Consider the following 23538-nt stretch of genomic DNA (forward strand, 5'->3'; position numbering starts at 1 on the left):
CACTAGTATATAAATATTCAAATTTGCTGCCAATCGTACAAAGATCAGCTCTTCAATATAAGGCCTTCTTTCACTTATGAAAATCTCCCACCACTGTTATGTTTTGGAACCGGAAGTTAACGAATTTCGAGAATTGTTATTATCTTACCGACCTTATCAAAACTAAAAATATAATTATGTGTTAAAAGACTTCCCACTTGTGTTTACACTAGCACATCTACAAAATGGTTGAGTAATCATTATAGCAATATTTTTACACCATAGCAGTGGCGTCACGATCGGGCGCTAACGGGGAGCGGGGCACCAGGGCCCCCAGGCACGAGGGGTCCCAACATTGTAGTTTGAAAAAAATATACAATATAAACTATAAGAACATAGTTTCATTTAATGGGGCCCCTACAATTTTAAACAATACAAGCTGGCTTCTGATGTTTGATATTTGCTTCTTATTTTGTGATCAATCTACTTTGCATTGCATATACGTTATAAAAACATGTTTTGTTTCTCACTAAAATATTCTTTGTATTTATTTACACCTACATAGAGTGCATAGGCCTACAGTAGGCCTATACCAGTTCCGAAAGTTGGCCTATGTAATCTATGTTGGTTTTGTCATAAAATTGTCTGAAATATTTCATCAGTCATGGACCATACTATGTTCTTTGTGACGACACTGCACGATGGCTTTAAGGAACGCCATGTTCAACAATATTTGTTATTACTGCTTTGGTCCTGACTGTCAAACCTGGGTATGCTTGGCGTCGAGTAATGGTATTAACTGTTGTATTGGGTATGTGTTCCAATTTAATTCAAGTGAGTAGTCGGATTCCCAGCATAAATTTCCCCCTTTCAACCAGTATAATACAACATAGAGTTTAAGTATGTTCACCATAATGCATTGTCACAATACTCACATCTTTCGTTAATACAATTATGCCCTGGAATGGAATATTATCGTACTTTCTAATGACTTTGCACTGGTAATTTCTAGCATCTTCCTCAGTCGGCTCGCTTATTCTTAGGTAACACGTATTATCCTCGCATGCACAACTGTACCTCCCCCTAGACGCAATATCAGTAGATGAAGCCAGGGCGCTGCCATGGCCTTGCTGTACCTCACCAGTTTCGTCAGCAAGAAACCAAATGAAGGAGTCAACTGGTTCATTGAAGGGTAAACACGTACATGAAATCGTCAGCGAATCATTGTTTGAAAACGCTTCTCCTACGGCAACGATAAGTTTACCTGTTCAAAATAGACGATTACACGAACGAAGTTTAATTACATACTGTCAAAAGTTATGGATGAATAGTATTTTTCACAATATTTAAAATAATAATAATAATAATAATAATAATAATAATAAGAATAATAATATAATAATAATAATAATAATAATAATAATAATAATAATAATAATAATAATAATAATAATAATAATATGTTAGACTTATAATGCGCTTAATGCCATAAGAAGCAGAACCGTTTGCTCGCCTCTTACTTCTAGTCAAATGTGAATTCTATTGATCTAATAAAAGGGACTACCAAGCACGGCCGACCAATAGAACGGAACCTCTAGTGTCACAAACCTCTCTCCGCCATTTTTTGCTAAAGTTCCACAAAAGGACAGCGTAAACGTTCGTTAAACACAAGTATGTTTGTGGGATATGTGTGTGTTCCTTCCCTGTCCTAATTGGTGAATTGTTAAGTTTGATTGACATTCCCGAAAAGTTTAATTAACAGGGTGCTTGGTAGGTCATTTGTTTTGCATGGATTTGCCTGTCTTCTTGGTTTTAGGGATGCTGACGTTCATTCATTAACTATATCATTTGTCATTGTTCACGTTGCACTTACTGTGTACCGTCATTATACCACTGTGTGTTGCTGTTTTCTTGCCATTCCGTCTGCTCACAATACACGTGTACTCGCCAGAATCAAAAGCTGTAACCCCATTGATTTCGAGATATAAAGTACCTCTACCATTAGATGCCACTTTCATGCGATCTAAGGAATAAAGGAAAATGACCATGAAACCAAAATTTATTTGGAATGGTATAAAATAAATCAATTTAAGAGAATGCATAACATCGGTTTGTTTGTTAGTTTTTATTAATAATCAACCATGCACCGTCCTATTTGAAGGACGGTGCATAGCAAAGGTGTAAAGAGGAAGAAAGCGTATTGCTTTCTTAGATGACTTGAAATATGGTAACAGCAAAGAGAAGAGCACAACTGAACTCTCTGGAGAAACTGGATGGCTGAGGACCTGCCAGTTGAGGCAGAGCACCATAAGTAAGTAAGTAAATCAACCAAAAAGTTAATTAACGTTATGATCTATTAGACATAACATAATAAACATCAGTCCTTACCTATACCTTTTGCTTGAAGTTCAATTTTGCTAGAAGATAATGATGTTGAAAAATGTTAGTAATTAGAGAAAAAGTCTGCTGGTGTTGATGATTGCCCAATCTGAACTTGTACAACTCTATATTTAGCCTTTACATAAAATTGTACAAGCACTAAACTGCAAAAAGGAGTTACTAAGCATATTAGATACCGTATTAACGGTATTCACTATGTGAATTTGTTTTTTTGTAGCTAAATGCTGAATGTACATCATTCTACTCTGTACTCAATATTCATCAACGTATAAACTTCTGTCACACAAATACGGTACTGTACGAACACTAGAGTAGAGTTGGTGTGAATTGATACAGTAATTGAACCCAGTTAAGAGAATACAACTTACTCGTCTGAAGGGATCTCTTTCAAATATTTTCGTTCTGTGAGATAAGAAAATTCTTTATAGAAAGTTTATAAAAAGCAATACAGAGTGACTAAGTATACAATATAGCATACGGTGTTCCTTTTGAAACAATTCTATTTATGTTATTTTAAAAAAGCTATTCTGTTGGTACAGAAATAATTATGTGCAACAAAATTATTTCTTTCGACACCCCGTAGGTCTATATCAAAAACGAAAGAAAGAAAACGTGTGAATGCTTTTTATCTCGGTAGGAATAACTCGGGAGATCGCTCGGTTACAATTTGTTACTTTTTGTTAAATTTAACTTCACGTGTGAATCGGGTATAAGTATACAATATAGCATACGGTGTTCCTTTTGAAACAATTCTATTTATGTTATTTTAAAAAAGCTATTCTGTTGGTACAGAAATAATTATGTGCAACAAAATTATTTCTTTCGACACCCCGTAGGTCTATATCAAAAACGAAAGAAAGAAAACCTATATCAAAAACGAAAGCAAGGAAAGGGAACGGAAAAAATAGGGCCTAAGTGTATTGGTTTTTATCCGCAACATTTTGCATCTTTGAAGAAGATCATTTTTTCAACCATCAACGCTGGGCCTAATATGTTACTATTGTAAAATTTTACAATGGAATAATCAATAAAGAACATATTTGTCAGGTTGCTTCATTCCTTCTATTGATATATTAACGCCCGAGACTTAAGACGAGCTTACAGTATTCTCTTGGTTGTCAAATTATGTGCAACAGAATTATTTTGTTCGACACTCCGTAGGCCTATATCAAAAACGAAAGCAAGGAAACATATATCAAAAACGAAAGCAAAAAAAGGGAACGAAAAAAAGATAAGTGTATTGTTATGTATCCGGAACATTTTGCATCTTTGAAGATCATTTTTTCATCCATCAACGCTGGGCCTAACATGTCACTATCGTAACATTTTACAATGGAATAGTCAATAAATAAAATTGTCAGTGCACTTTATTCTTTCTATTGATATATTAACACGCGAGTCGTAAGACGAGCTTATAGTATTCTCTTGGTGATCAAATATTTTAAAACGTGCTAATATGTCGTGACCCACAATATGTCCGCCAGTCGGTAGATGGGTGCACTTGGTTAGGAACTATTTATCCTAAACTACCCCATGGTTTATAAAAGTTTGAAATTTTGATTTTTTTAATAATAGATTTACATTACGCTACATTCCTATAATCCTACACTAACCCATGGCAAAAAGAGTGATTAAAACGATTATTGAGAAACTAGAAGACATCTTAAAGTTACAAACATATAAGGCAAATTAAAAAAATTTAAGATTTTCATTCCAGAGCGTTGAATGTGGTATACTAGTAGTTAGACCTATTTACCCTGCAAGTACCGAATGAATCATTGTCGATAAAATTTAAAGCCTACAAATGAAATAATCAAGCATCAAATTTGCCAATGGTAGAATCCACATCATACTATCACGTAATAGGATCTAATTTACCGTATCATGCAATACTAAATACTGTCTTGGATTTTGACTGACCTGAAAATGTGTTGAAGCAACTCGGAAATCTCATTAAAGGAAGAGATCCACTTGGAGTCACCCACTGGACAGAATCGGCACGCGCTAGCCGGGGTTTGTAGTTACATTCAACAATTAATGATGCTTTCGCATCAGTTATCTGCTGCTCTAGTACAGCCAGGCGTATAGGCCTGAAGCAACAAATGTATACTATAAAAACAAATTTGACAACAATTATATGCATGTTCATTGACATGTGATTGTTATTATTATTATTATTATTATTATTATTATTATTATTATTATTATTATTATTATTATTATTATAGAGTACCACAGTCGTGTCGTCACAACACCAGGTGGCGCCCTCTTGGCGTTGGTTACCGTTCATTACGCCCGAATGACTTCATAATCTTAATGGTTTAGAATAGACATTTTAAAACATAATAATTTATCATCAAAATGTACTAAAACACAAAAAAGCTCGCATTATAGTTATCAAACACACATTTAATCATCATTTACAAAGAAAAATTAGATACAACTTCTTAATAATTACGTTAAAAATTGGGATCAATGGTTTGTCAGTGGAGAAAATGGCGTCGGTTCAACTCATTTTGTGTCGCCGATAGCAACGGAGTAGTATCACGTGGTATCGTGACGTAACACTGTAGTACTCTATTGTTTTTGTTGTTAGCGTTATTAATATTGTTGTTATTAAGGTTATGACGATGAGGTGATAAAAACCATTATAATAATAGCAACAATAACAATAACAACAGTATTAATAATAATAACAACAACAACAACAACGACAACAACAACAATAATAATAATAATAATAATAATAATAATAATAATAATAATAATAATAATAATAACACTAATGAGGATGATGAAAACGATGACACTAATGATGAAAATGTTGTGAATGATGCTGGAAAACGGTTTCCCAATCTAAAATACAATACCGTAGCACCGTACCGTACCGTATATTATGAATATATACAAAACATCAAAGGTTAATTCAAGTTTTTATTACCTAAGATAATTGCTGTGATCAACACAACCTTAGCGATCGAAACTGCAATTATAAGGTAAATATTCAATGACTTGTCTCCCTCATCTTGTTTCTCTGAAATATAATAATCATATCATCCTTTTTATTATATTCATTCATCTACATCTACATACACAAACACACTCACCCACCATCCCCTCCCACACACACACCCAACACACGCACACCTCCCCATCTTCGTAAAGTCTGAATGCTGAGCCAAAACACCGCAAACGTTGTCAGTTTTTTCTAGCAATTTTTTCTCGCATGCCACTAAACACTGTGTGTAAATAGGCCTTCACAATCTTATGTAAGTGAATATGAAAATAGGAAATTTACAAAAAGTTAGTAAACTGTTTTTTTAACTTGTAAAACGATTTAATTATAATAGAAACAATCTAAATGTAGGACTATCCACTTTATCCATCCACAGCAATTAATAAGCTACACTTTAGTTTAGACTTTAGTTGTGACTTTGCAATACAGGCCTAATAAAGGTTTTATTGTCATTAGAAAAAAATATGAAATGTCCACTTGCCCACTACTACAGTTATGGTCTGTGTGACGTTGCTCTCTAGTCCACCTTGCTGTTTATAAGCTTCACTTAGGACACGGCAGCTGTATTCACCATTAGTTTCTGTATTTACCGACGGTATTTTCAGAGTTATTACGTCATTATTTCCTCGACTATGTTTATTGATACTTTTATTACCGATTTGATGTCCATCTTTCAACCAGATGACCTCATTTGGAGGTGGGTTGCCGTCTGGTAGGACGCAAGTTAGCTCAACCGTTTCTCCGATGTTTATTTCATTTGATGACACTTTGATCTGAGGTTCGCCCAAAACTAATTTGATTAAAACAAACGATTAAAATGCAATCAATCTATTGTACTACTGCCACTTGATAAATTAATATACAAAATATTGACTGCTCATGAGGGGAATTGTGAAATCCATGGCCATGGGTGATGTTAAGACCGTATAGATAGGCTACGGTCTCCACATCACCGAAGGGCTATAGATTTCACAGTTCCCCGAATCTAGAGCAGTCAATATCGTAGCGTCGTAGAGGCGCGTCTCCTCTACATAGCAGCAACGCAGCCTAGGGATTTGCGCATAGCGCAACAGGGCAAAAAAGTACTATCCCATAGGGGAATAGCACTTTCTATTGCACGCTTCTTAACCAATCAACAAATGGGAATAAATTTAAATTAAGTGAGGGAATGAAACAAAACATCGAGAAAAACAAACCAGATTTTAAAAATCAGCTAATATTAATATTAATATTAATATTAATATATTAATATTGGTGCACTTTTACCCTCACTTGAAAACCTCATCAGGTCCTCATTTAGGCTACAACACAGTTCTTAGTGAAAAGAAAGACCGAAGAGTAAGGTACAAGCGGCATAAATGAGGGTCCTTACACTTATTATTGGAGTATTTGTATAGATATCATCAGGAGTACTAGAATAAAGGCGAGGTTAAACCTACAGTCTATCAATACTATTATCGAATGTAATTAAGATGGTACGGTCATGTGAGAAAAAATGTCCCCAACAAGGGACATGACCCATTACTGGAAGCCACAACAGAAAAGACCAGTAGGAAGGCAAGATTGAAAGAGTGATTGTCTCAAGATCGAGGATAGACCTGATAGAAGCAGATGACCTTGTCGTGCTTAGAGAAATTATGTTACAAGACTTATATTCTGTTTTGCATTCAGGTGAGAAATAATTGTAGATATAAACCTTAAGGTAGGTTCAGGTCGACACGGAACTGAAAAGAACTCAACTCAACTCAACTCAACTCAACCCGTCGACATGAGCGCTCCGCGCAACTGAAAGGAACTGAACTGTTGTCGACTTTGAGCAACTGAATAGCAGGCTCAGGTCGACACGGAACTCAACTCAACTCAACTCAACTCGTCGACATGAGCGCTCCACGCAACTGAAAGGAACTGAACGGAACTAAACTCAAATATTGTATTCATGTCAATTAAAAAAAAATTGACAAACCGAACGTAAATATTAACAGGAATAATTTGGAATATTCAATAGACAAGGCAAGACATGAGAATGGGCAACAAATATCGCATTGCCAGTCTGAAACAATTGACGCAAAGTGAAAATAAAACACAATAAAACAAGGAAAAACCTGGACAGAACGAGCACACGGCAACGAGAAAACAGAGAAACAAGAGAAAGAAGTTCAATCCAGAAGAATTGGTAAAGGAAAACGCAGAGGGCACGAAATAATTAAATGTATTTATTAAAGTATTTTTTTCAACCTGGAGAGAAAAAGTTCAAAAGTTCATTTTAACTCACATTAACTACGTGAGGAAAAAGAGTTTCATAAATTTACAGTCTTTTTTTGAAAGATGTTACAACAGTCTATTAATAAATATTGTGATAGTCTTTGTGGGGAAGCAATTAAATAAACATTGCTGGAAAGAGTTGATATCAGACAGTTTGAGAAGATTTAAATTAGAATAATTAGAATTTGTAATATATTGCATATTTATTATTTTGATACGTAGAATAATAGACGGAAAAAAAATACATCTTACATATGAAATCGACATGAATTGAATTTGAACTGTTTTTACTACTGGTTCCTTGGAAAACTTCACTCTCTGCTCTACATGTGTACTCTCCTTTCTCAGCTTCAGTAAAGCTAAGGAATTTCAACGTTCTACCATCTTCGGTGACGTCACTGCTGGTTGAATTTATGATTGGCTGACCGTCTCTGAACCAGGTGACTGAATCTACAAGTGGTTTAGCATCTGAGATATTGCATGTGATGTTGGCAGACTGTCCCCATTTCAGTCCGCCTTTTATTACACTTTGTACAACAGGTGGGTCGATATCTGAAAAAACAAATCTTTAAAATTTTGTTTTGAGATTTTTTAGGGCTTAATATAAATCATCTAGAGAAAGTTGTGATCCAGAAGGCGCTATATGAATAAAATATTATTATTTCTGAATAATTTTATCTGGATCCATAAATGGAAAATACTTACAATTAACTATCAGTTGTACATTCGCAGTAAAATTTTCAAGGCCTTTAGCATCTTGTATTATAAAATGACAACGGTATGTTCCATTGTCACTGCGATCTACTGTGTTGATGATGGTCAAATTATATTGCCCGATATTTTGAGTAATAACATACTTATCGGTACTATCTTGTATATTAATTATAGTTGAGGTATTGGTAATCTTGGTCCATTTTGAACCATTTATTCCGTTTATGATAGGATTTATTTCACACATCAACACCACACTAGGGTCACCTTCCTTGGCCTCCGTGACGGATGATGCAACTATGGAGAAAATCATTCAATTGATTACCTGCCAATTTAAAAGATTATGCAAAGACTAGTAACAAGACCGGATATATATTTTATTTTATTTATTTATTTATTCATTTGGCTTAATTTCCCGGGAGACGCGAAAGAAAGTGTCGGATTCGGGGTGAAGGGGAAGCCGGGACGTCCCTCTAAATTTCCAAAATTATAAAAAAAAATTGAGAATAAAAAAATTATATTCATATCCCTCCACTCTATTCGAATTTCTGGACTCGCAACGGATGCATGAAACTCACTGTAAACGGAAGGACGTGCGACTCCCTGAGTTATGCATCTGAGTTCATGAGAAAAAAAAATCTTTCAAATTTACAATCACAAGGCAAAACATATAAGGTAGGCAAATGTTGGCTAAAAACACTATTTCTTAAAATATACATTAAAGTGACATCTGTTTTTTAAAAGCCTGAACACGGATGTAAAATTATCGTAATACCAGCAATCCATTATTTGAGGAGAAAAAAAATGCTCAATAGGAAATAGAATGGCTTTGAAATATTACCTTCGAACACTTGAACATCAACTTGGTTACTAAGCATCCCGTCACTTCCTACATAACTGTTGCTTTCAGCTCGGCATTGGTACGATCCGGAATCGTTGACACTCAGTAAGCTGATTTCGCCATTAGATGCTGAACTAACCAACGGTGATCCGTCTTTGAACCAACTGATATTATTAGGTGGTGGATTCCCACTAGGCTTAGAGCACGTTAAGTTAGCTGTTTCCTCGATCAAAAGATAATGTCTAGATGCGGTTAGATTCGGCTTTTCTAAATCTGTGAAGTATTGAATATTGTGATTGTAGGCAAAAATCATTATAATAATTAGTATAAATGCAGGAAGGGATGCTTAGTTTCAAAGATAAATCTGTAATTTGGGAATCAGAACTGCCGCAATTCAACTTTCTGATATACCTTTTTAGCGCTCGTGAAGATGAAGTAGGGGGGGGGGGGGCTTGATGATCAGTTGAGGGGCGCTAATTCGCAAAATATGGTGATTTAGGGAATTCTAACTACTTGGCCGTGATTATTTGGGGGCGACTGGAGGGCGCGAGTATTTTTTTTTTTTTGGGTGGCGGATGGGGGTGGCGTGCGCGCCCTTCCCTAGATACGCCATTGCTATGAATACGGTATACAACCATTCGGTGGCAATGCCGTATTACGCTTATGAGTATGGGAAATTCGATTAATTTCTAATCAGTGGAACTAAACTTACAATTACACCTAAAGGCAAAAGACGTTACGAAAATATAATACAACTGAGTAAATGCAAAGCTGTCAAATTAAGTAATTAACATGGAACTTAGTAATACCAAAAATAAAACTGAAACTTGTTATGGCGGAAGCGTCAGAGCAATAAATACCTTTAGTAGTATATAGAACAATAATGAACAGATCCAATAATTGATAAATGCTTCTGAGTGGGAACCGAGACACTGCAAATGCCAAATATCTTATGGAGGTCTAAACAATATCTGATATAATATGTTTTTATGTTTATATTTCACTAATAATGATCAAATTTACTTTCGATAATTTTTTTTCTAAATAATCTATTTTGTTTTTGTGTTTGTATTTTTTGTATGTTTAGTTGACTGTGGTGTTTTTTAAGCTTGGTCTAAACACTAAAGGAAATTTTTGAATAAGCATATGCTGTACTGTAGGCCAGAAATATAGTGAAGTATAGTGTCATAAGACGGAGAATGTTAAAGAAGAGAGAAATCAGATGATTTTTTTGCGTACATGCAATGGTTAAGGTAACATCATCAGAATTAAATATCCCATCCGACGAATTCACTTCACACTTATAAGTTCCTTGGTCGTCCAAATCAACATCCGGTAAGCTGAAAACAGTTTCCGAAGAAAAATTATCATGTTGCTGTTGATTTAGCAACTGGAACTCCCCAGTGCTGTTATTCTTGTAAAGGCTTGCGTAATTGGTGCCATTGATGTTAACAGTATTCGTCAAATTGTGTAAGCAGATGAACGTGGCGTTTTCTCCTCTTCGGATATATTTTCCTTCTGGTTGTAAGCTCAGGTATATATCTGAAATTGTGTACGGTAACATTTAACAAATATTTCACAATCCAATTACTTATTTAATATATATTTAATTTAAAAAGAGTTATATATACATAATCATCAAAATTTGCAAATTGCACATAAAAATCCAAAAAAAAAAAAAAAAAAAACAAGAAAAAGAAAAAAAGGAAAGGAAACATCTTACACTGTTTAGGCTTTTTGCAATCTTTTATTACTCTCATTATAGTCCGCATTGTTTATAATTTAGCTCCTCCCACTACAGTGGTTATGTGTGCCCACTTTTTGCTAGTTTTTTCATGTACCTTGATAAAGACTTAAGGATAGGACGAAATATTGGTTTGCTCTTATAAAGTGTTTCTAAAGTCTATACATGGTATTCGTTTCCTATATTCTTCTATATTCTTATAGAATATAGGCCTATATATATATATATATATATATATATATAAAATCGTTTTTAATGGCGATCCGCTCAGATTGCCAGAGACACTCAGCAGAAAGCGTCACGTCGTCAAGCCCTCATATAGGCCTATAGCGTGGATGGATTCGATCATGGAGGAATTTTATTCCTCCATGATTCGACCAACGGCCGATGCAATCTGTGCCCGCGGCTTTACAGTCTTTGTTGACACAATCGTAAAATCGCGTTATCATACGCACGAAGGTGTTACACAGTGTGGTGAAGTAATACGCAATATGAATCCCAATGAGTTAATATTTAGTTCAATTCTCCATTGTGTGTTATCATATCAAAATGACACAGCGGGATCGGAGATCAAGATATTGAACACTTCCATGCATCCGGAACTACTCTGTAGGTAAAGTCAAGTGCTATTCTCTCGTTTCCAGCCATTTTTTTGTGTTAAGCCTGGTTTCCATAAAAATCGCTACACGCTATCGGCGACTCCTTTGGCGACGCTGATTGGTCAGTTGAATCATGGTTGATCAGGGAGCGTTCCCGATTGCGTCGCAATCGGGAACGCAGTGCAATAATTGCATTGAAGCAATAATGTTTTTGATGCAAGAATTGCATTGAAGCGCTGTAGCGACTATGTAGCGATCTGTAGAAACCAAGCTTGAGTACCATCATAGAAAACGTGCAGTAAAACCTCGAATTCAAGCCCAATGGGGCTTAATCTCGACAAGAAGCCCATCTCGAATTGAAGCCCCCTCTTTAGTTTGCCAAATTACCTTCGAAAAGAAGCCCATGGACTTCTTTTCAAGATTGATAGGCTTCTTTTTGAGATAGTACAATACATACACTGTACATGCATTTCAGAAAACAAAATAAATTAAATACAAACTTTATACAGTAGTTTAAGTGATTTAATACCAGTTAAATACACACGATACAGGTTGATGTTACAGTAGCGTTATTTATTGTTTTATAGTACAAATTTAAAATTTACAGCATTCATTTTGAAAAGAAGCCCCCCCCCCCACACCTCTTTACACTTTGCAAAAATAGACTCGAAAAGAAGCACATTTCGAAAAGAGGCCCATCTCGAAAAGAGGCCCATCCAAAGTTCGCAAAAAACAGAAGAAGCCCAGGGCTTCAATTCGAGGTTTTACGGTAATCCGACTTAATTGTTTCAGAATTGAAGAGATTGATCGAGCTAGACTTAGGCCTACACTCTGTAATATATGACAAGGTTGATATGATGAATCTAATATTATAATACTGAGGTACATGTAGGCCTATAAACAATATATTACTGTATATAGGCCTTTCTATAATACTGTAATCGTATCGACCTTTGTACATAGGCCTACACGGAAATATGTTCAGGCGTAATATTTATTGTGTTTTATCTAAGTTACATCATTATTTTGAATTACAGGTCACCCTCTAGTTAAAGACCCCTCCAAATAAAGACCACCTCCAATTAAACACCTCTTTTCTGTAGGCCTATCCCCAAATGAATGTCTGTCTTTTATCTTTATATATATTTTTTTCTAATTAAAGACAAAGCTGTTACAGACCATGAAACCCCCAGTCCCTTAATGTGGTCTTTAGAGGGAGACCTAACTCATTATAACTTTAATCATTATTCTCATTGTTTTTAGAATTATTAAATTAATTAGGCCCTATATTATCAATATGTTTGTAATCACCCCAAAATAATGTGTTGTTGTTTAGTAGTAGTCGTCCGTCGTGAATGGATAAACTTTTTTGTTTGTTTGTTTGTTTTTTAAAGAATTTGCCAAATACAAGGCTAAAAGCCACTTAATGCATAGGCTAGAATTCGGGTTCGATTATTGTGATAATAAAATTATTATAATAAATAATAAGGACATAAATCTTAATTATATGATGATGATGATGATGATGATGATGATAATAATAATAATAATAATAATAATAATGATAATAATAATAATAATAATAATAATAATAATAATAATAATAATAATAATAATAATAATAATAATAATAATATGAATGATAATTCTAAGAGGCCAAATAATAATCTTGATAAAATTTACTACAACGAAAAGCGATAACAATAACAATGAAGATCATAAAATAAATATTAATGGCTAACGAAACTTTTTGGAAGTACAGAGCCATAGCCGGTTATTGTTTCGTCTACGTCATCGAATCTATCATTTTATAATTAGTACACGGATGGGGAAGGGAATTGGTGTTAGATAGGAATTCTGGTGGTGGTATAGACCTATACATATCCCGCACCGGGATTCGAACCCAAGCCTTGTTTGCGAGCTCTTAACGAAAATGTGATAAGGAAATTAATTTTTATAAAAACTTATACTATACTATTAACTATCCTAAGGTGAATGAATAAAAGGCAGTCATCGTGACCTCATTTTATTGAATGAATAAAATATAGTAAAAATTGTCCGAGCAAGTTGAAACTTAAATGCTCAATTCTGTTAGCGTTCAACGAGATATCCATTCGAACGGACGTGAGCACGCCAGTGTCCTTGTGGTTTATCCTAATGACACTTATTCTAACTAAAGGTACCGGGAACAACTTTTAACAAATATCTCACCGTTTGTAACCACTGGGCGTAGACTTAAAAGAAGCATCAACAATGGAATGACTCTTGTCGCTACGGCTGCCATTTATCTGCTGTTAGATGTATTTTGTTGTTGTTTTTTAACCAAGTGGATACCTTAGAAACCTTAGTTCCCTGCTGTTGTCGAAACTCACATCCCTCTAGGCTACGATGAGCATAGCACTGACTTGGCCTTTTTATTATGTCCCTACTGCTGATTTCCGCGAACAACTTCCGCTAAAAGCGTCATATTGCATTGTGTTCACCAACCGAAACATGTTCAGTACGGTATGTGGTAGTGATCAAGAAAGATACGAATTCAACATGAAACAAAAAACATATCTCTAAAAGCGAAACGTTTTTAAAAATGAATTATTGTGGGAAATTGATGTTTCCGTAATTGCTATACTCTTTCCTGAATTTATCATACATATTTATCATACATATATTTATATTTACAGTATATAGGCCCTATACTTTCTTCCTTGGGTGTAGGGTATGGGTGAAGGTGGTAGGTTAATGTGTGCAATGTGTGTGGCTAAAGCTACATTTTGCACTAGACACGATTACGGCACGAGAACGACACGATACAGATGCGTGCAGTGTTGAACAATACGATGTCGTTGTCGTTATCGTGTCTAAATCTAGCTTAAGCCTGGTTTTCTTAAAATCGCTACAGTGTTTTAGTGCATTAGTTACTGCTAGCAGTCCTCGACGCAATCGGGAAGGCGCCCTGATTCGACCGACCAATCAGCATCACCGAAAGCTATCGGCGATAGCGTGTAGTGATTGTGTACGGATTGTGTACTATCATTGAGCCCTTTGCAATAATGGTAAATCAAGCTTAACAAATCATGACCAATCAGAACAATGCGCGCTTGTCCTACAAACACGACGTATCGTGTTTTGCCACACACGCACGTGTGTACGATATATTTTTATGCCTGTCGTTTTGTGAGACATTGCAACAATGTGCAAAAGGAGTGGGGCTTAGAAAAACTGGGACGCGAACCTTTCCGCCTACATATCAAACGGTAATAATTCTAAATGCTTTTTCATTATTTTACGAAATAGATATATCGTCCAGAGACTACCGGCTTCATTTCGTTTACGGTATTTATTTGGCGATAACACAAATTCAGAAAAATTGTCACACTCGATTGCATATAATGTTCAATTATGGCACAGATCCATATTATAGGATCTGTGATTACACTATTATGGTACAGTAATAAGGAGGCTTCTAACAATTCAATTTATTAATTCATCACTTGACGAAATTAACATCTAGAAATGACAACCTCCACAAAAACAAAAGTAGTCCTACGCTATTATTAAAAAAAAGACGTCTCCTATAATATTAGAAGCACTATTAACAAATTTAACGGGGAGAAGAATTCAAATTCATATGCACCAACTATAAAAGGCAAATTTATCAAAATCATGTAAATTATCAAAATTGAGGGCGGTATGTTCAACATGCCCGATAGTGATGGAAGTAATCTCCATGCCATGCTGATGATCTCGTAATTTTGTTAATTAAAACAAGAGGATGTAATTAATGAATCAATTTTCTGACTGTTAATTGTCAAGGAGGCATACTTTTACGGTGGGCATTTCGAGATTGTCGTAATAAGATAATCTAGGCCTGTTGACTAAGAAAACTCGTTTTACTGTCGCTAGACCTAGGCTAGGAGGCCTACCTATATTTATAGTACTACTAGGCCTAGCCTAGCCGACCTAACTAATAAGGCCAGGTAGGGTAGTGTGTGCATGGGCCTAGCTAGAGAGGCCTACATAGGCCCAAGGCCTGCTGCAACATGGCCCTAACTTAGCGACTTTAGTAGTACAGTAGTAGTAGGTAGGCTGATGCTTAGTAGGCCAGGCCCTATCTTGTGTCGGTGCCTAAGATAAGGACCAGGTATAACTCTATAGGCTAGGCTAGCCTTCTTTAGAGAGAGGCAAGGTAGGCTTTTCCCTCTGTTTGAACTTTGATTATATATTATATATGAGTGAGGCAAGAAGCAGCATGCCTCCTCTCCACCAGTCCAGCCAGGACCATGTATGTGTGTGGGGGTAGTTAGGATTGGGCTGTAAAACATACAATAATAAATTTAAAATCACATGATCTTTGATAGTTTTGCATCTATTGGCCTAGAATAGAGCAAGGAAGTAGCTAGAGGCCCTTGAAATATCTACCAATTTATTAATTAAAATATGGTTTCGACCCTGGCCGCTGGCTTAGGCCTAGTAGTAGGTCTAGTTAAAGATAATTAGAGCAACAATAAATAACAGCATTAAATAATTCTTTCAGATGGCAACATGTCTAAGCAGAATCCTAGGCCCTCAGCTGCATACTCACCCCAACATATTGCTTATGAGCAATCTCCCAACAGTAACTACTACACGAGGTTACAAGAAGCCATATCTGAAAGCAATGAGAGATCGAATCCGTTTAAATAAGAGAACTTTGCCTCAAATCATTGAAGATAACCTGGATTTACCCCGAACAGTTCCTCGTCCCTTCGAAATGGGTAAAGAAGACGTCCTGAATATCCATCCAAAATATGCTGTACGGTAAGTAATATTTTGTAAATAACAACTGCTTGGAAGCGGGGTGTTCGGATAAATGTTGGAGAATAACCCATAATTTGCAACATCATTGTGCTGGTGCATATGAGCATGGTCCAGGAAATGTTCAAATCATTTGAGAACGTGCTGAAATGAACCGGAGCAATTGGGGTAAGCCCTACTTCTTAATAAAATAAACTGTATTTGGGGTTTTTATGTATATTCTACCATAGATCATCATTATTTTAAATTTACACTGCTTCTGATTTGTTTGTGATATCTCAGAGTTAACCACAATGAGAGCAATGAGCATTACAAGAAAACACCTGTGTACATATTCAACCAGTTGTGTGTATTGGAAGAAGGCATGAACCAGGCATTATGGTTAACCAACAGCAAGTTAATGGACCAAGGAAAAGTATGTCTGTGTGCATAATAATAATCATAAATACTAGCATTATATTTATTATCACTAATAACTTTTGTCGTTATTATTATTACTGTATATTATAAGTCTCCCTCATTTAAAGAAAACTTCTGTGCAGCTAAGAAAAACAAAGCATTCTTTTTATATACATTGTTTTTTGAAAAGACTAAATAATGTATTTTACTTTCTCACAAGTTGCCTGAGAAGCTTCAAAAACTTGGTGTAGAAGCTGAGAAAGAAGACATGACTGACCAAGTCTATCACGCCATCAAGAAGAGTAGACACTATGACACTACAGAAAAAGTCATCAGGATTCCTCGATACAGGTTCAGTATCTTTTTAACAACATTGGCTGCCAGCGAGGAGTATACTCGTCCCACAGGGTGTTGCTGAGGGCGCCAGGGACGACTATACTCGTCAAAATAGGGTAACATTCTAGCGTTTATTACTTCTTTGTTATGCATTGTAGAAACACAGACTTAATGACTGATAGTATGTATGTTTGTTGTGTTATGTTGCCGAGGGGCAAATATGTGGGCGTCCTTTGAACATATACCAACTCATGCAAAAAGCAGAGAAAACTCGCACTTGGCATAGTCAATAAAAAGTGCTGTCACAGTTACTTACCGCCGACAAGTTTACTCATCCCCTAATTTTTTTCCTGCCAATTTATTAGAGACACCATCTTGATGATACATGACTAGATAAAATTTCAAAAAAGTATGTTTGTGCATGTAAACTTGTTTTTGCACACAGGAAGGAACCTTAAAAAAAGGTCTGGCAGTCAATGTGTTAATCCCTTGTATATTTGCTGTCATTGGGGAATACTTTACCAGTTACTGAACGTAAGGGAGCATTGGTTTAGTTATTTGGATACTTTGCCTTTCACTCCCAAAATCCATCCTGAGTTCAATCTTTAAAAATTAATTTCAGAATTGTTCTCACAACAAAGAAAACTGGCTTTAAATATATTATTATAAAATATTACATTTCAATATATGGATCATTTATCCAAAGTGTTGAGTCTGTGACAGTTTGTCGGTAATTGTCACGGTTATTAGACTTTGGTAAATTGAATGATTGAGAACTGGTTTTCAGTAAGATTGGAGTCTACCAATCTTATAACAGACATCTCGTTCTACAAAAGGTCATGTAACGCCTCCTACGCTCTTTGATGCTATACTGTAATAACAGGAATGTTCTTCATGAAATTATATCTCCCAAATGAGCAAACTATGTGTGCCAAAAACAAAAACTAAAACTAATTGTTAACACGAACTTCATATGAAAATGACACTCTAGGATTGATTTATATACTGTATAACACGGTCAAATTAATTATATATTAATTATAATCATGAAGATATAAGTAATAGTAGTAAATTAATGTTTTAATATCTCTTTATATTACTTGTCCACTCATTAATTATAAATTGCTTTTTTTTGTAGTCGCAATTTAGTTCAGTCATTACTGACTGTCTGTAACACCGTGAGTGATAAGTACCCAAGGATTGTACAGCGTACAGGAACTGACAAACACTACATTGCTGCATCATGGCAAAGAGGTGAGCTGTGTGTAGATTAAATGGGACCAGGGTATCTACATTAATGCTCCACATTAATGTAAACATGCTGAGGCTGAACTTAGTGGATCGCTAACAGAAATTTTACAAAATTTATACAATCAAATTGGTATGTCCATACATCAGCATTTGTTTACTATTTTTATCCACACCAGGTAATGACCCAATCCAGGTTAGAGGTCATGCTGGTACTATGATTTCGTCCGCTCACCCTATTGCACCTATCGCTGGTAAAGAGGAGATTGAAGCAACAAGGACCCATCAACTTCCAACATTTCATCCCATATCACCGACAATCGATCTGCTCCAATACAATGTGTACAAACTAAACCACAATTTTCCAGGTACAGTATTGTTTGTAATATATTACACAAGCCCCATAATTGATAATGAAGTAGCTATTTCATAACTAACTATATGAACTGAGTAATTAGCATAAGAATGTGGGAGTATTATATACACATAACTTTGGCAATAGTAAGCCGATTGCAGTAAATGATACATCAATGTAAAGCGTATAATGTGGGGAATAAGAATATAGGAAAAAGTCAATTTTAATTGTGGCAAGTACAAGCCATACCAGTCACTCGTCACAAAAATCGATATTTAGCTATTAATACAAGGTTATGAGAGCTATAAAATCCGATGTTTCGTTATGAAGTTACAAGCGTTTAAACATACAATATTTGAGAAATCGGCATTCAAAGTTTATTTATTTATTTCGAGAATTTCTCAGGCAGAAACCATCAACAAATTGTTAAAAATTTTTGTATTAACATTGAAAATGGGGAAAATAAAAGCATATAATGTATAGATATATAAAGGTTAGTTTAGTGCAATGAAATAGATTTCAGCATGTTTTGGCCATTATTTTTGAAACACGATTTGCGACGAGTGACTGGTTTGGCTTGTCTTTGCCACAAATGTTAATTAAAACAAGACAGAGGTTGCATTAACAGAGGTGATACTTATGTAACTTATAATGTATTTTCTTTTTTAGGTTATTTTGAAGGTTACCCATACCAACATGCTCATACACTCTATGTGTTTGATGATCACTTGTGGACTAGGAAAAGGATTGAGAAAGGGTTACACGCTAAAGGAATCATGTTCGCATTCGGCAATGCACTGGCTCGTGCCCGTCTCAAGTATGGTGTAAGTTAATCCAATGGTTAAATGCAGTTCTTAGTTGTTTTTGTTACATTTCATTCATTGAAATGGGTATTAGCCACAAAACTACAGCAGCTCCACCCTACTCCAAAGTGTTGAGTCTGTAACTTATCATTTCATATTTGTTACGGTTATTAGCCTTTGGAACAGCAAATTGAAGCAGCGTATAATATGATTGGGGTAAGAAGTCAACTTAACTTCAGAATTGCACTTGCTTTGAATAATCTACATTAAATGATGCTAGATAGAAATGGATAGATTTATTTGTGATAACCCACTAAAGTCTGAAGTACTGTACACTGAGAGACAATCCCCTGTACTGTGTTCTTTAACGTGCACATATGCTATAGTACACACCGGACCAACTGAAGTGGGAATTGAACTGGAGAACAAAGAATCTCCACAGTTGAGCGCACACACAGTGGGCACCACCAGTTTAGCTGACTTAGCTAAGCTGTTGATTTGTAGTACTCTTTTCAAGTATATTTGACAGTTACTTAATTTTAGTACATATTCAATGGTATATATCATGCAAAACTAGATAAAAAAAAGTTTTAAGTGTGTGTCTGAACAAGTCTATATCTTATGTATACCTATCTCTCTAAAAGCAACATTTCTGGAAGTAACAAATTTGTCTTTATGTTTAGATTGATAATGATATTGATTTGGAGACGCCAATTGTAACGCAGAGCGTCGCCACTGATGGTGTGAATTTGAGTTTTGTAGTCGTTCAGTTGAACACACTGAGAATGACATCTAACGATGGTATCAAGAACATGGTCTGGCTGGATGCAGACAACCAGCTCTACAACGATCAGTTCCCTCAGGACATTAAAATAGTCAAGTCCAACAAGCGCAGGAAGACGACAAAATCATACATAAAAAAAATGATAACTAAACGTGATCCAGAGGTCGGATGTCAAGACCTGGATATGGACGTTTTTAGGAAGTTCTTATCATTACATGTACATGGTGCAGAACATTAACATTGTCACCGGTGTAGGAATTTCTTATTGCATACAATCTAAAACCTTTAGGGTAACACTTTTTTAATAACATATATAATAATACAAGATATTGCTATTGAATCACTATCACAAGGATGTGTATTCACATGGATGTGATGTAGCAGGCCGTATGCTAAATTGTTCCTAGCAAGTGTGTAACATTTTGTTTAATGTGAATTCATGTAAAGTTTCTAAAATTTGCTTTATTCTGAATAAAGAATATTCATAAATTAAGCATGTTCCAGTCTTGAAAAAGGTGAAGACTCACATGTAGTCTATATGATTTTCAGCAAATAAAGGTGCTCTGAAAAATATATTGAATTCAGTTTAATTCTTTCTTTTATTGGTGCAAGAGCCATCAAGGGTTATTATTCACCAAAAAATACAAAAGACAATTAAATTATAGCTTTGAGTGGGTACTTCGCAATTCCTTATTCAGGAAACACGTAAAGGGGTATTTGTGTACTCCAGTAAGGTGACCTTAGTGACCTGCATAACCCACCTAATTAATTATGAATAATAATGACATTACTCCCTAAAATCCTAGGGACTAATCTGCAACCATTCCCCCAAATTTAACTGCATCAAGGTCCTTATAACCCGCATACCCCAAACTAATCTGACTATAGGACCATGGTAGAAGCATCCTTGTCGCGGACCTGGACAACGCTAATTCGACCACCATCACACACAAGATCAAGTCAACATCTACTTGTATCACTATTTCCATTATGCCATCTGATGGACCTGGCAAAGCATGATGATTGTGCTAGAAAATGTGTTCAGCTTTGGCTGAAAAAAAAAAACAAACCTAATGTGTGGGACACAAGAAGAAACTATATACAGTATCATCAGTTATGGATGTTTCACTAATGTACTAATGACCGGCATTCCTCACTGGCACAACCACTGTTGTGAAAAAAAATTTCCTCAATCTCCTCTTAATTGTCTTAAGCACAAAAAAAAAAAAAAAAATGACTACAGTATGCCAACAATGGTATCAATAATCAATAATAATACAGTAATCGTTTTCCTTTACATTGTGTTGTTGTCAGCACCATAATTGTTTATGTTTATTCATGGAGGTGAGCAAATAAAACAATTGAATTTGATTTTGGCCTGGGTATGTGCAGAGCTAAATTCTTATTCCAATGAAAATTTAATTGGAATAGGAATTTAGCTCTGCACATACCCAGGCCAAAATCAGTCTGTTTATTGCTGACTAAAGTTTTGTCCACTCTATCAATATGTGCATATGGTTATGAAATATGTCACATAATATAGCTTAATAGCAGGGTAGTGATGCCCTACATGACTTTTATAAATCACAACTGTAGTATGACAAATGAGGTTGGATACACCAACTTGTGCTGAAAGTGATGAACATTTCCAAGAACTAAACTGAAAACACATCTTTTCAATTGTCCTCATTAATGAAACAATGATTTTGAAGTATCTAGTGAGTGTCTCTGAATAAGGAACTAGATTGCTTGGTGATATAATGGATTGGATTGAACTGCAGGTTTTCTTTACTTTCTATAATGGCCACTAATACAAGCTCTGCCTCTGTGGAATTAATTCTGTTTGATAGTGGTGATGGGTGTGCTAATTAGCCAAAAATAAAATTGTATTTTTATTTAAAATCACCATTTTTGGCAATTGGAGGGTTTGCTAAACATGGTATAAAAGAAGTATGTCTCGCCTTATCTAGCTACAAAAACAACAAATTCTGCACCCTGTCTGGTTATTTTTGTTGCTGTGTAATGCGGAAAGTTACAGGTTCGGTATGAAAATTCAAATTTGTAAGATGTTCTTTGTCTATGCTAGGAGGTGCATACGACTGTATGGTTGTTTATGTGCCTGAGGCCAACATTTTAGATACACGACATGAATATCTGGTTTTTATTTTACAAACCTTGTAAATAACAACAATAAAAATGTATCTTGGGTACTTTAAATGGGGTAATTCAATGGTTTTAATGTCCTATCCTGCACTACTCAGAACCAACCTCTTCATACCTTTCCTAATTCCGGTTGATATTTTCCCGTTTTTTTGTTGTCTTATGTATAAATATTTTATGTTGCCATCGCCGTACACATGTCAGGATTCATTCAAGCCACAATTCCTAAAACTACATTTGAAAAAAATTAAATCAATATTAACAATTTTCAAGGGTTCCAATGATAATTTATTGGATCATTATATCAATTACTACACTGTACACAAATTAAAAAAGAAAAGAACTTCCAAAAAATATTGGAGATTATTTTCTTTTCTACTACAACAGGTTAGCGCATTACAGTCATCAAATACCCAGTTGATGTTTACCTATGATAACAAGGAGATAGTTGCAATCAAAGAAAATATACAGTTTTCAAAATACCAAAAGGAATTCCATGTGTTTAATACAAAAAAGTCAATTTAAATCTGGTGCAAAGCTCCACCATTTTACCTTGCTTACTTGCATTATAAGCAGTGGATCAACCTCATATATATGTATGTATATACACTGGTAGCAAAACTTGCGAAATTTATAACACGGTATTGACATAGAGGTAGTGTATACCTTTTGAATAAGTTTCCCGGGAATGTTAGGCTCCACTTCGTGCAAAAGTGCGTGGTGTCGAAGAAGCGAAACCCAAGAGGGCTTTTTAACAGATTGTTCATAATGTCCATTAAAAGCACTATGGAGAAATTTAATAAAAAGTTGAGGGGAGTTAAAACCTGTTTTAAATAACACAATGAACCATTTATTCCAACACAAGCAAAATGCTTGTGCCTAAACAAATTATTGCTCAAGACAAAAACTTGTAGCATTATCCTCAATTTTGTGGGAGTTGTACATACAATGTATCATCTAGCCAGTGAAATGCCTTAGATAATGTAGGCCTCCTTGTTTGGGTAAGCCTCAAGAATTCCATATCAAACATCTTTGAGTTGAGGATATTGAGTGCAGTGCGCTAACAGGAGGAACTCACAAACAATAACTATAAATGTGCGGCCTTCAAAT

The 23538-nt window shown here is 35.3% G+C and overlaps 2 protein-coding genes across 2 annotated transcripts in view; one reads left to right on the forward strand and one right to left on the reverse strand.

Moving 5' to 3' along the window:
* LOC117111256 (hemicentin-1-like) overlaps positions 1-13991 on the reverse strand; it is an 18587-nt gene extending 4596 nt beyond the window's left edge. Inside the window, exons 1-12 of the mRNA XM_033254169.1 lie at positions 13764-13991; positions 10449-10751; positions 9210-9482; positions 8363-8665; positions 7910-8209; positions 5877-6185; positions 5321-5413; positions 4300-4488; positions 2748-2781; positions 2368-2396; positions 1853-2002; positions 915-1243 (exon numbers count right to left, since the gene is read on the reverse strand). Of these exons, the coding sequence (XP_033110060.1) occupies positions 915-1243; positions 1853-2002; positions 2368-2396; positions 2748-2781; positions 4300-4488; positions 5321-5413; positions 5877-6185; positions 7910-8209; positions 8363-8665; positions 9210-9482; positions 10449-10751; positions 13764-13836 (2385 nt within the window). The 5' untranslated portion in view covers positions 13837-13991. The remainder of the gene's footprint in view (positions 1-914; positions 1244-1852; positions 2003-2367; positions 2397-2747; positions 2782-4299; positions 4489-5320; positions 5414-5876; positions 6186-7909; positions 8210-8362; positions 8666-9209; positions 9483-10448; positions 10752-13763) is intronic.
* A 1257-nt stretch (positions 13992-15248) lies between these two features.
* On the forward strand, positions 15249-20841 carry LOC117111246 (39S ribosomal protein L37, mitochondrial-like). The gene is made up of 8 exons (XM_033254154.1): positions 15249-15378; positions 16084-16346; positions 16626-16758; positions 16963-17093; positions 18217-18332; positions 18506-18694; positions 19351-19505; positions 20168-20841. The coding sequence occupies exons 2-8, from the start codon at positions 16084-16086 to the stop codon at positions 20504-20506; spliced, it is 1326 nt and encodes a 441-aa protein (XP_033110045.1). The 5' UTR covers positions 15249-15378; the 3' UTR covers positions 20507-20841.
* The last annotated feature ends 2697 nt before the right edge of the window (positions 20842-23538 follow it).

Source organism: Anneissia japonica, unplaced genomic scaffold (genome assembly GCF_011630105.1).
Source record: "Anneissia japonica isolate Jap-2015-1 unplaced genomic scaffold, ASM1163010v1 scaffold288008_len1385354_cov213, whole genome shotgun sequence".
In the NCBI taxonomy this organism is placed as follows: Eukaryota; Metazoa; Echinodermata; class Crinoidea; order Comatulida; family Comatulidae; genus Anneissia; species Anneissia japonica.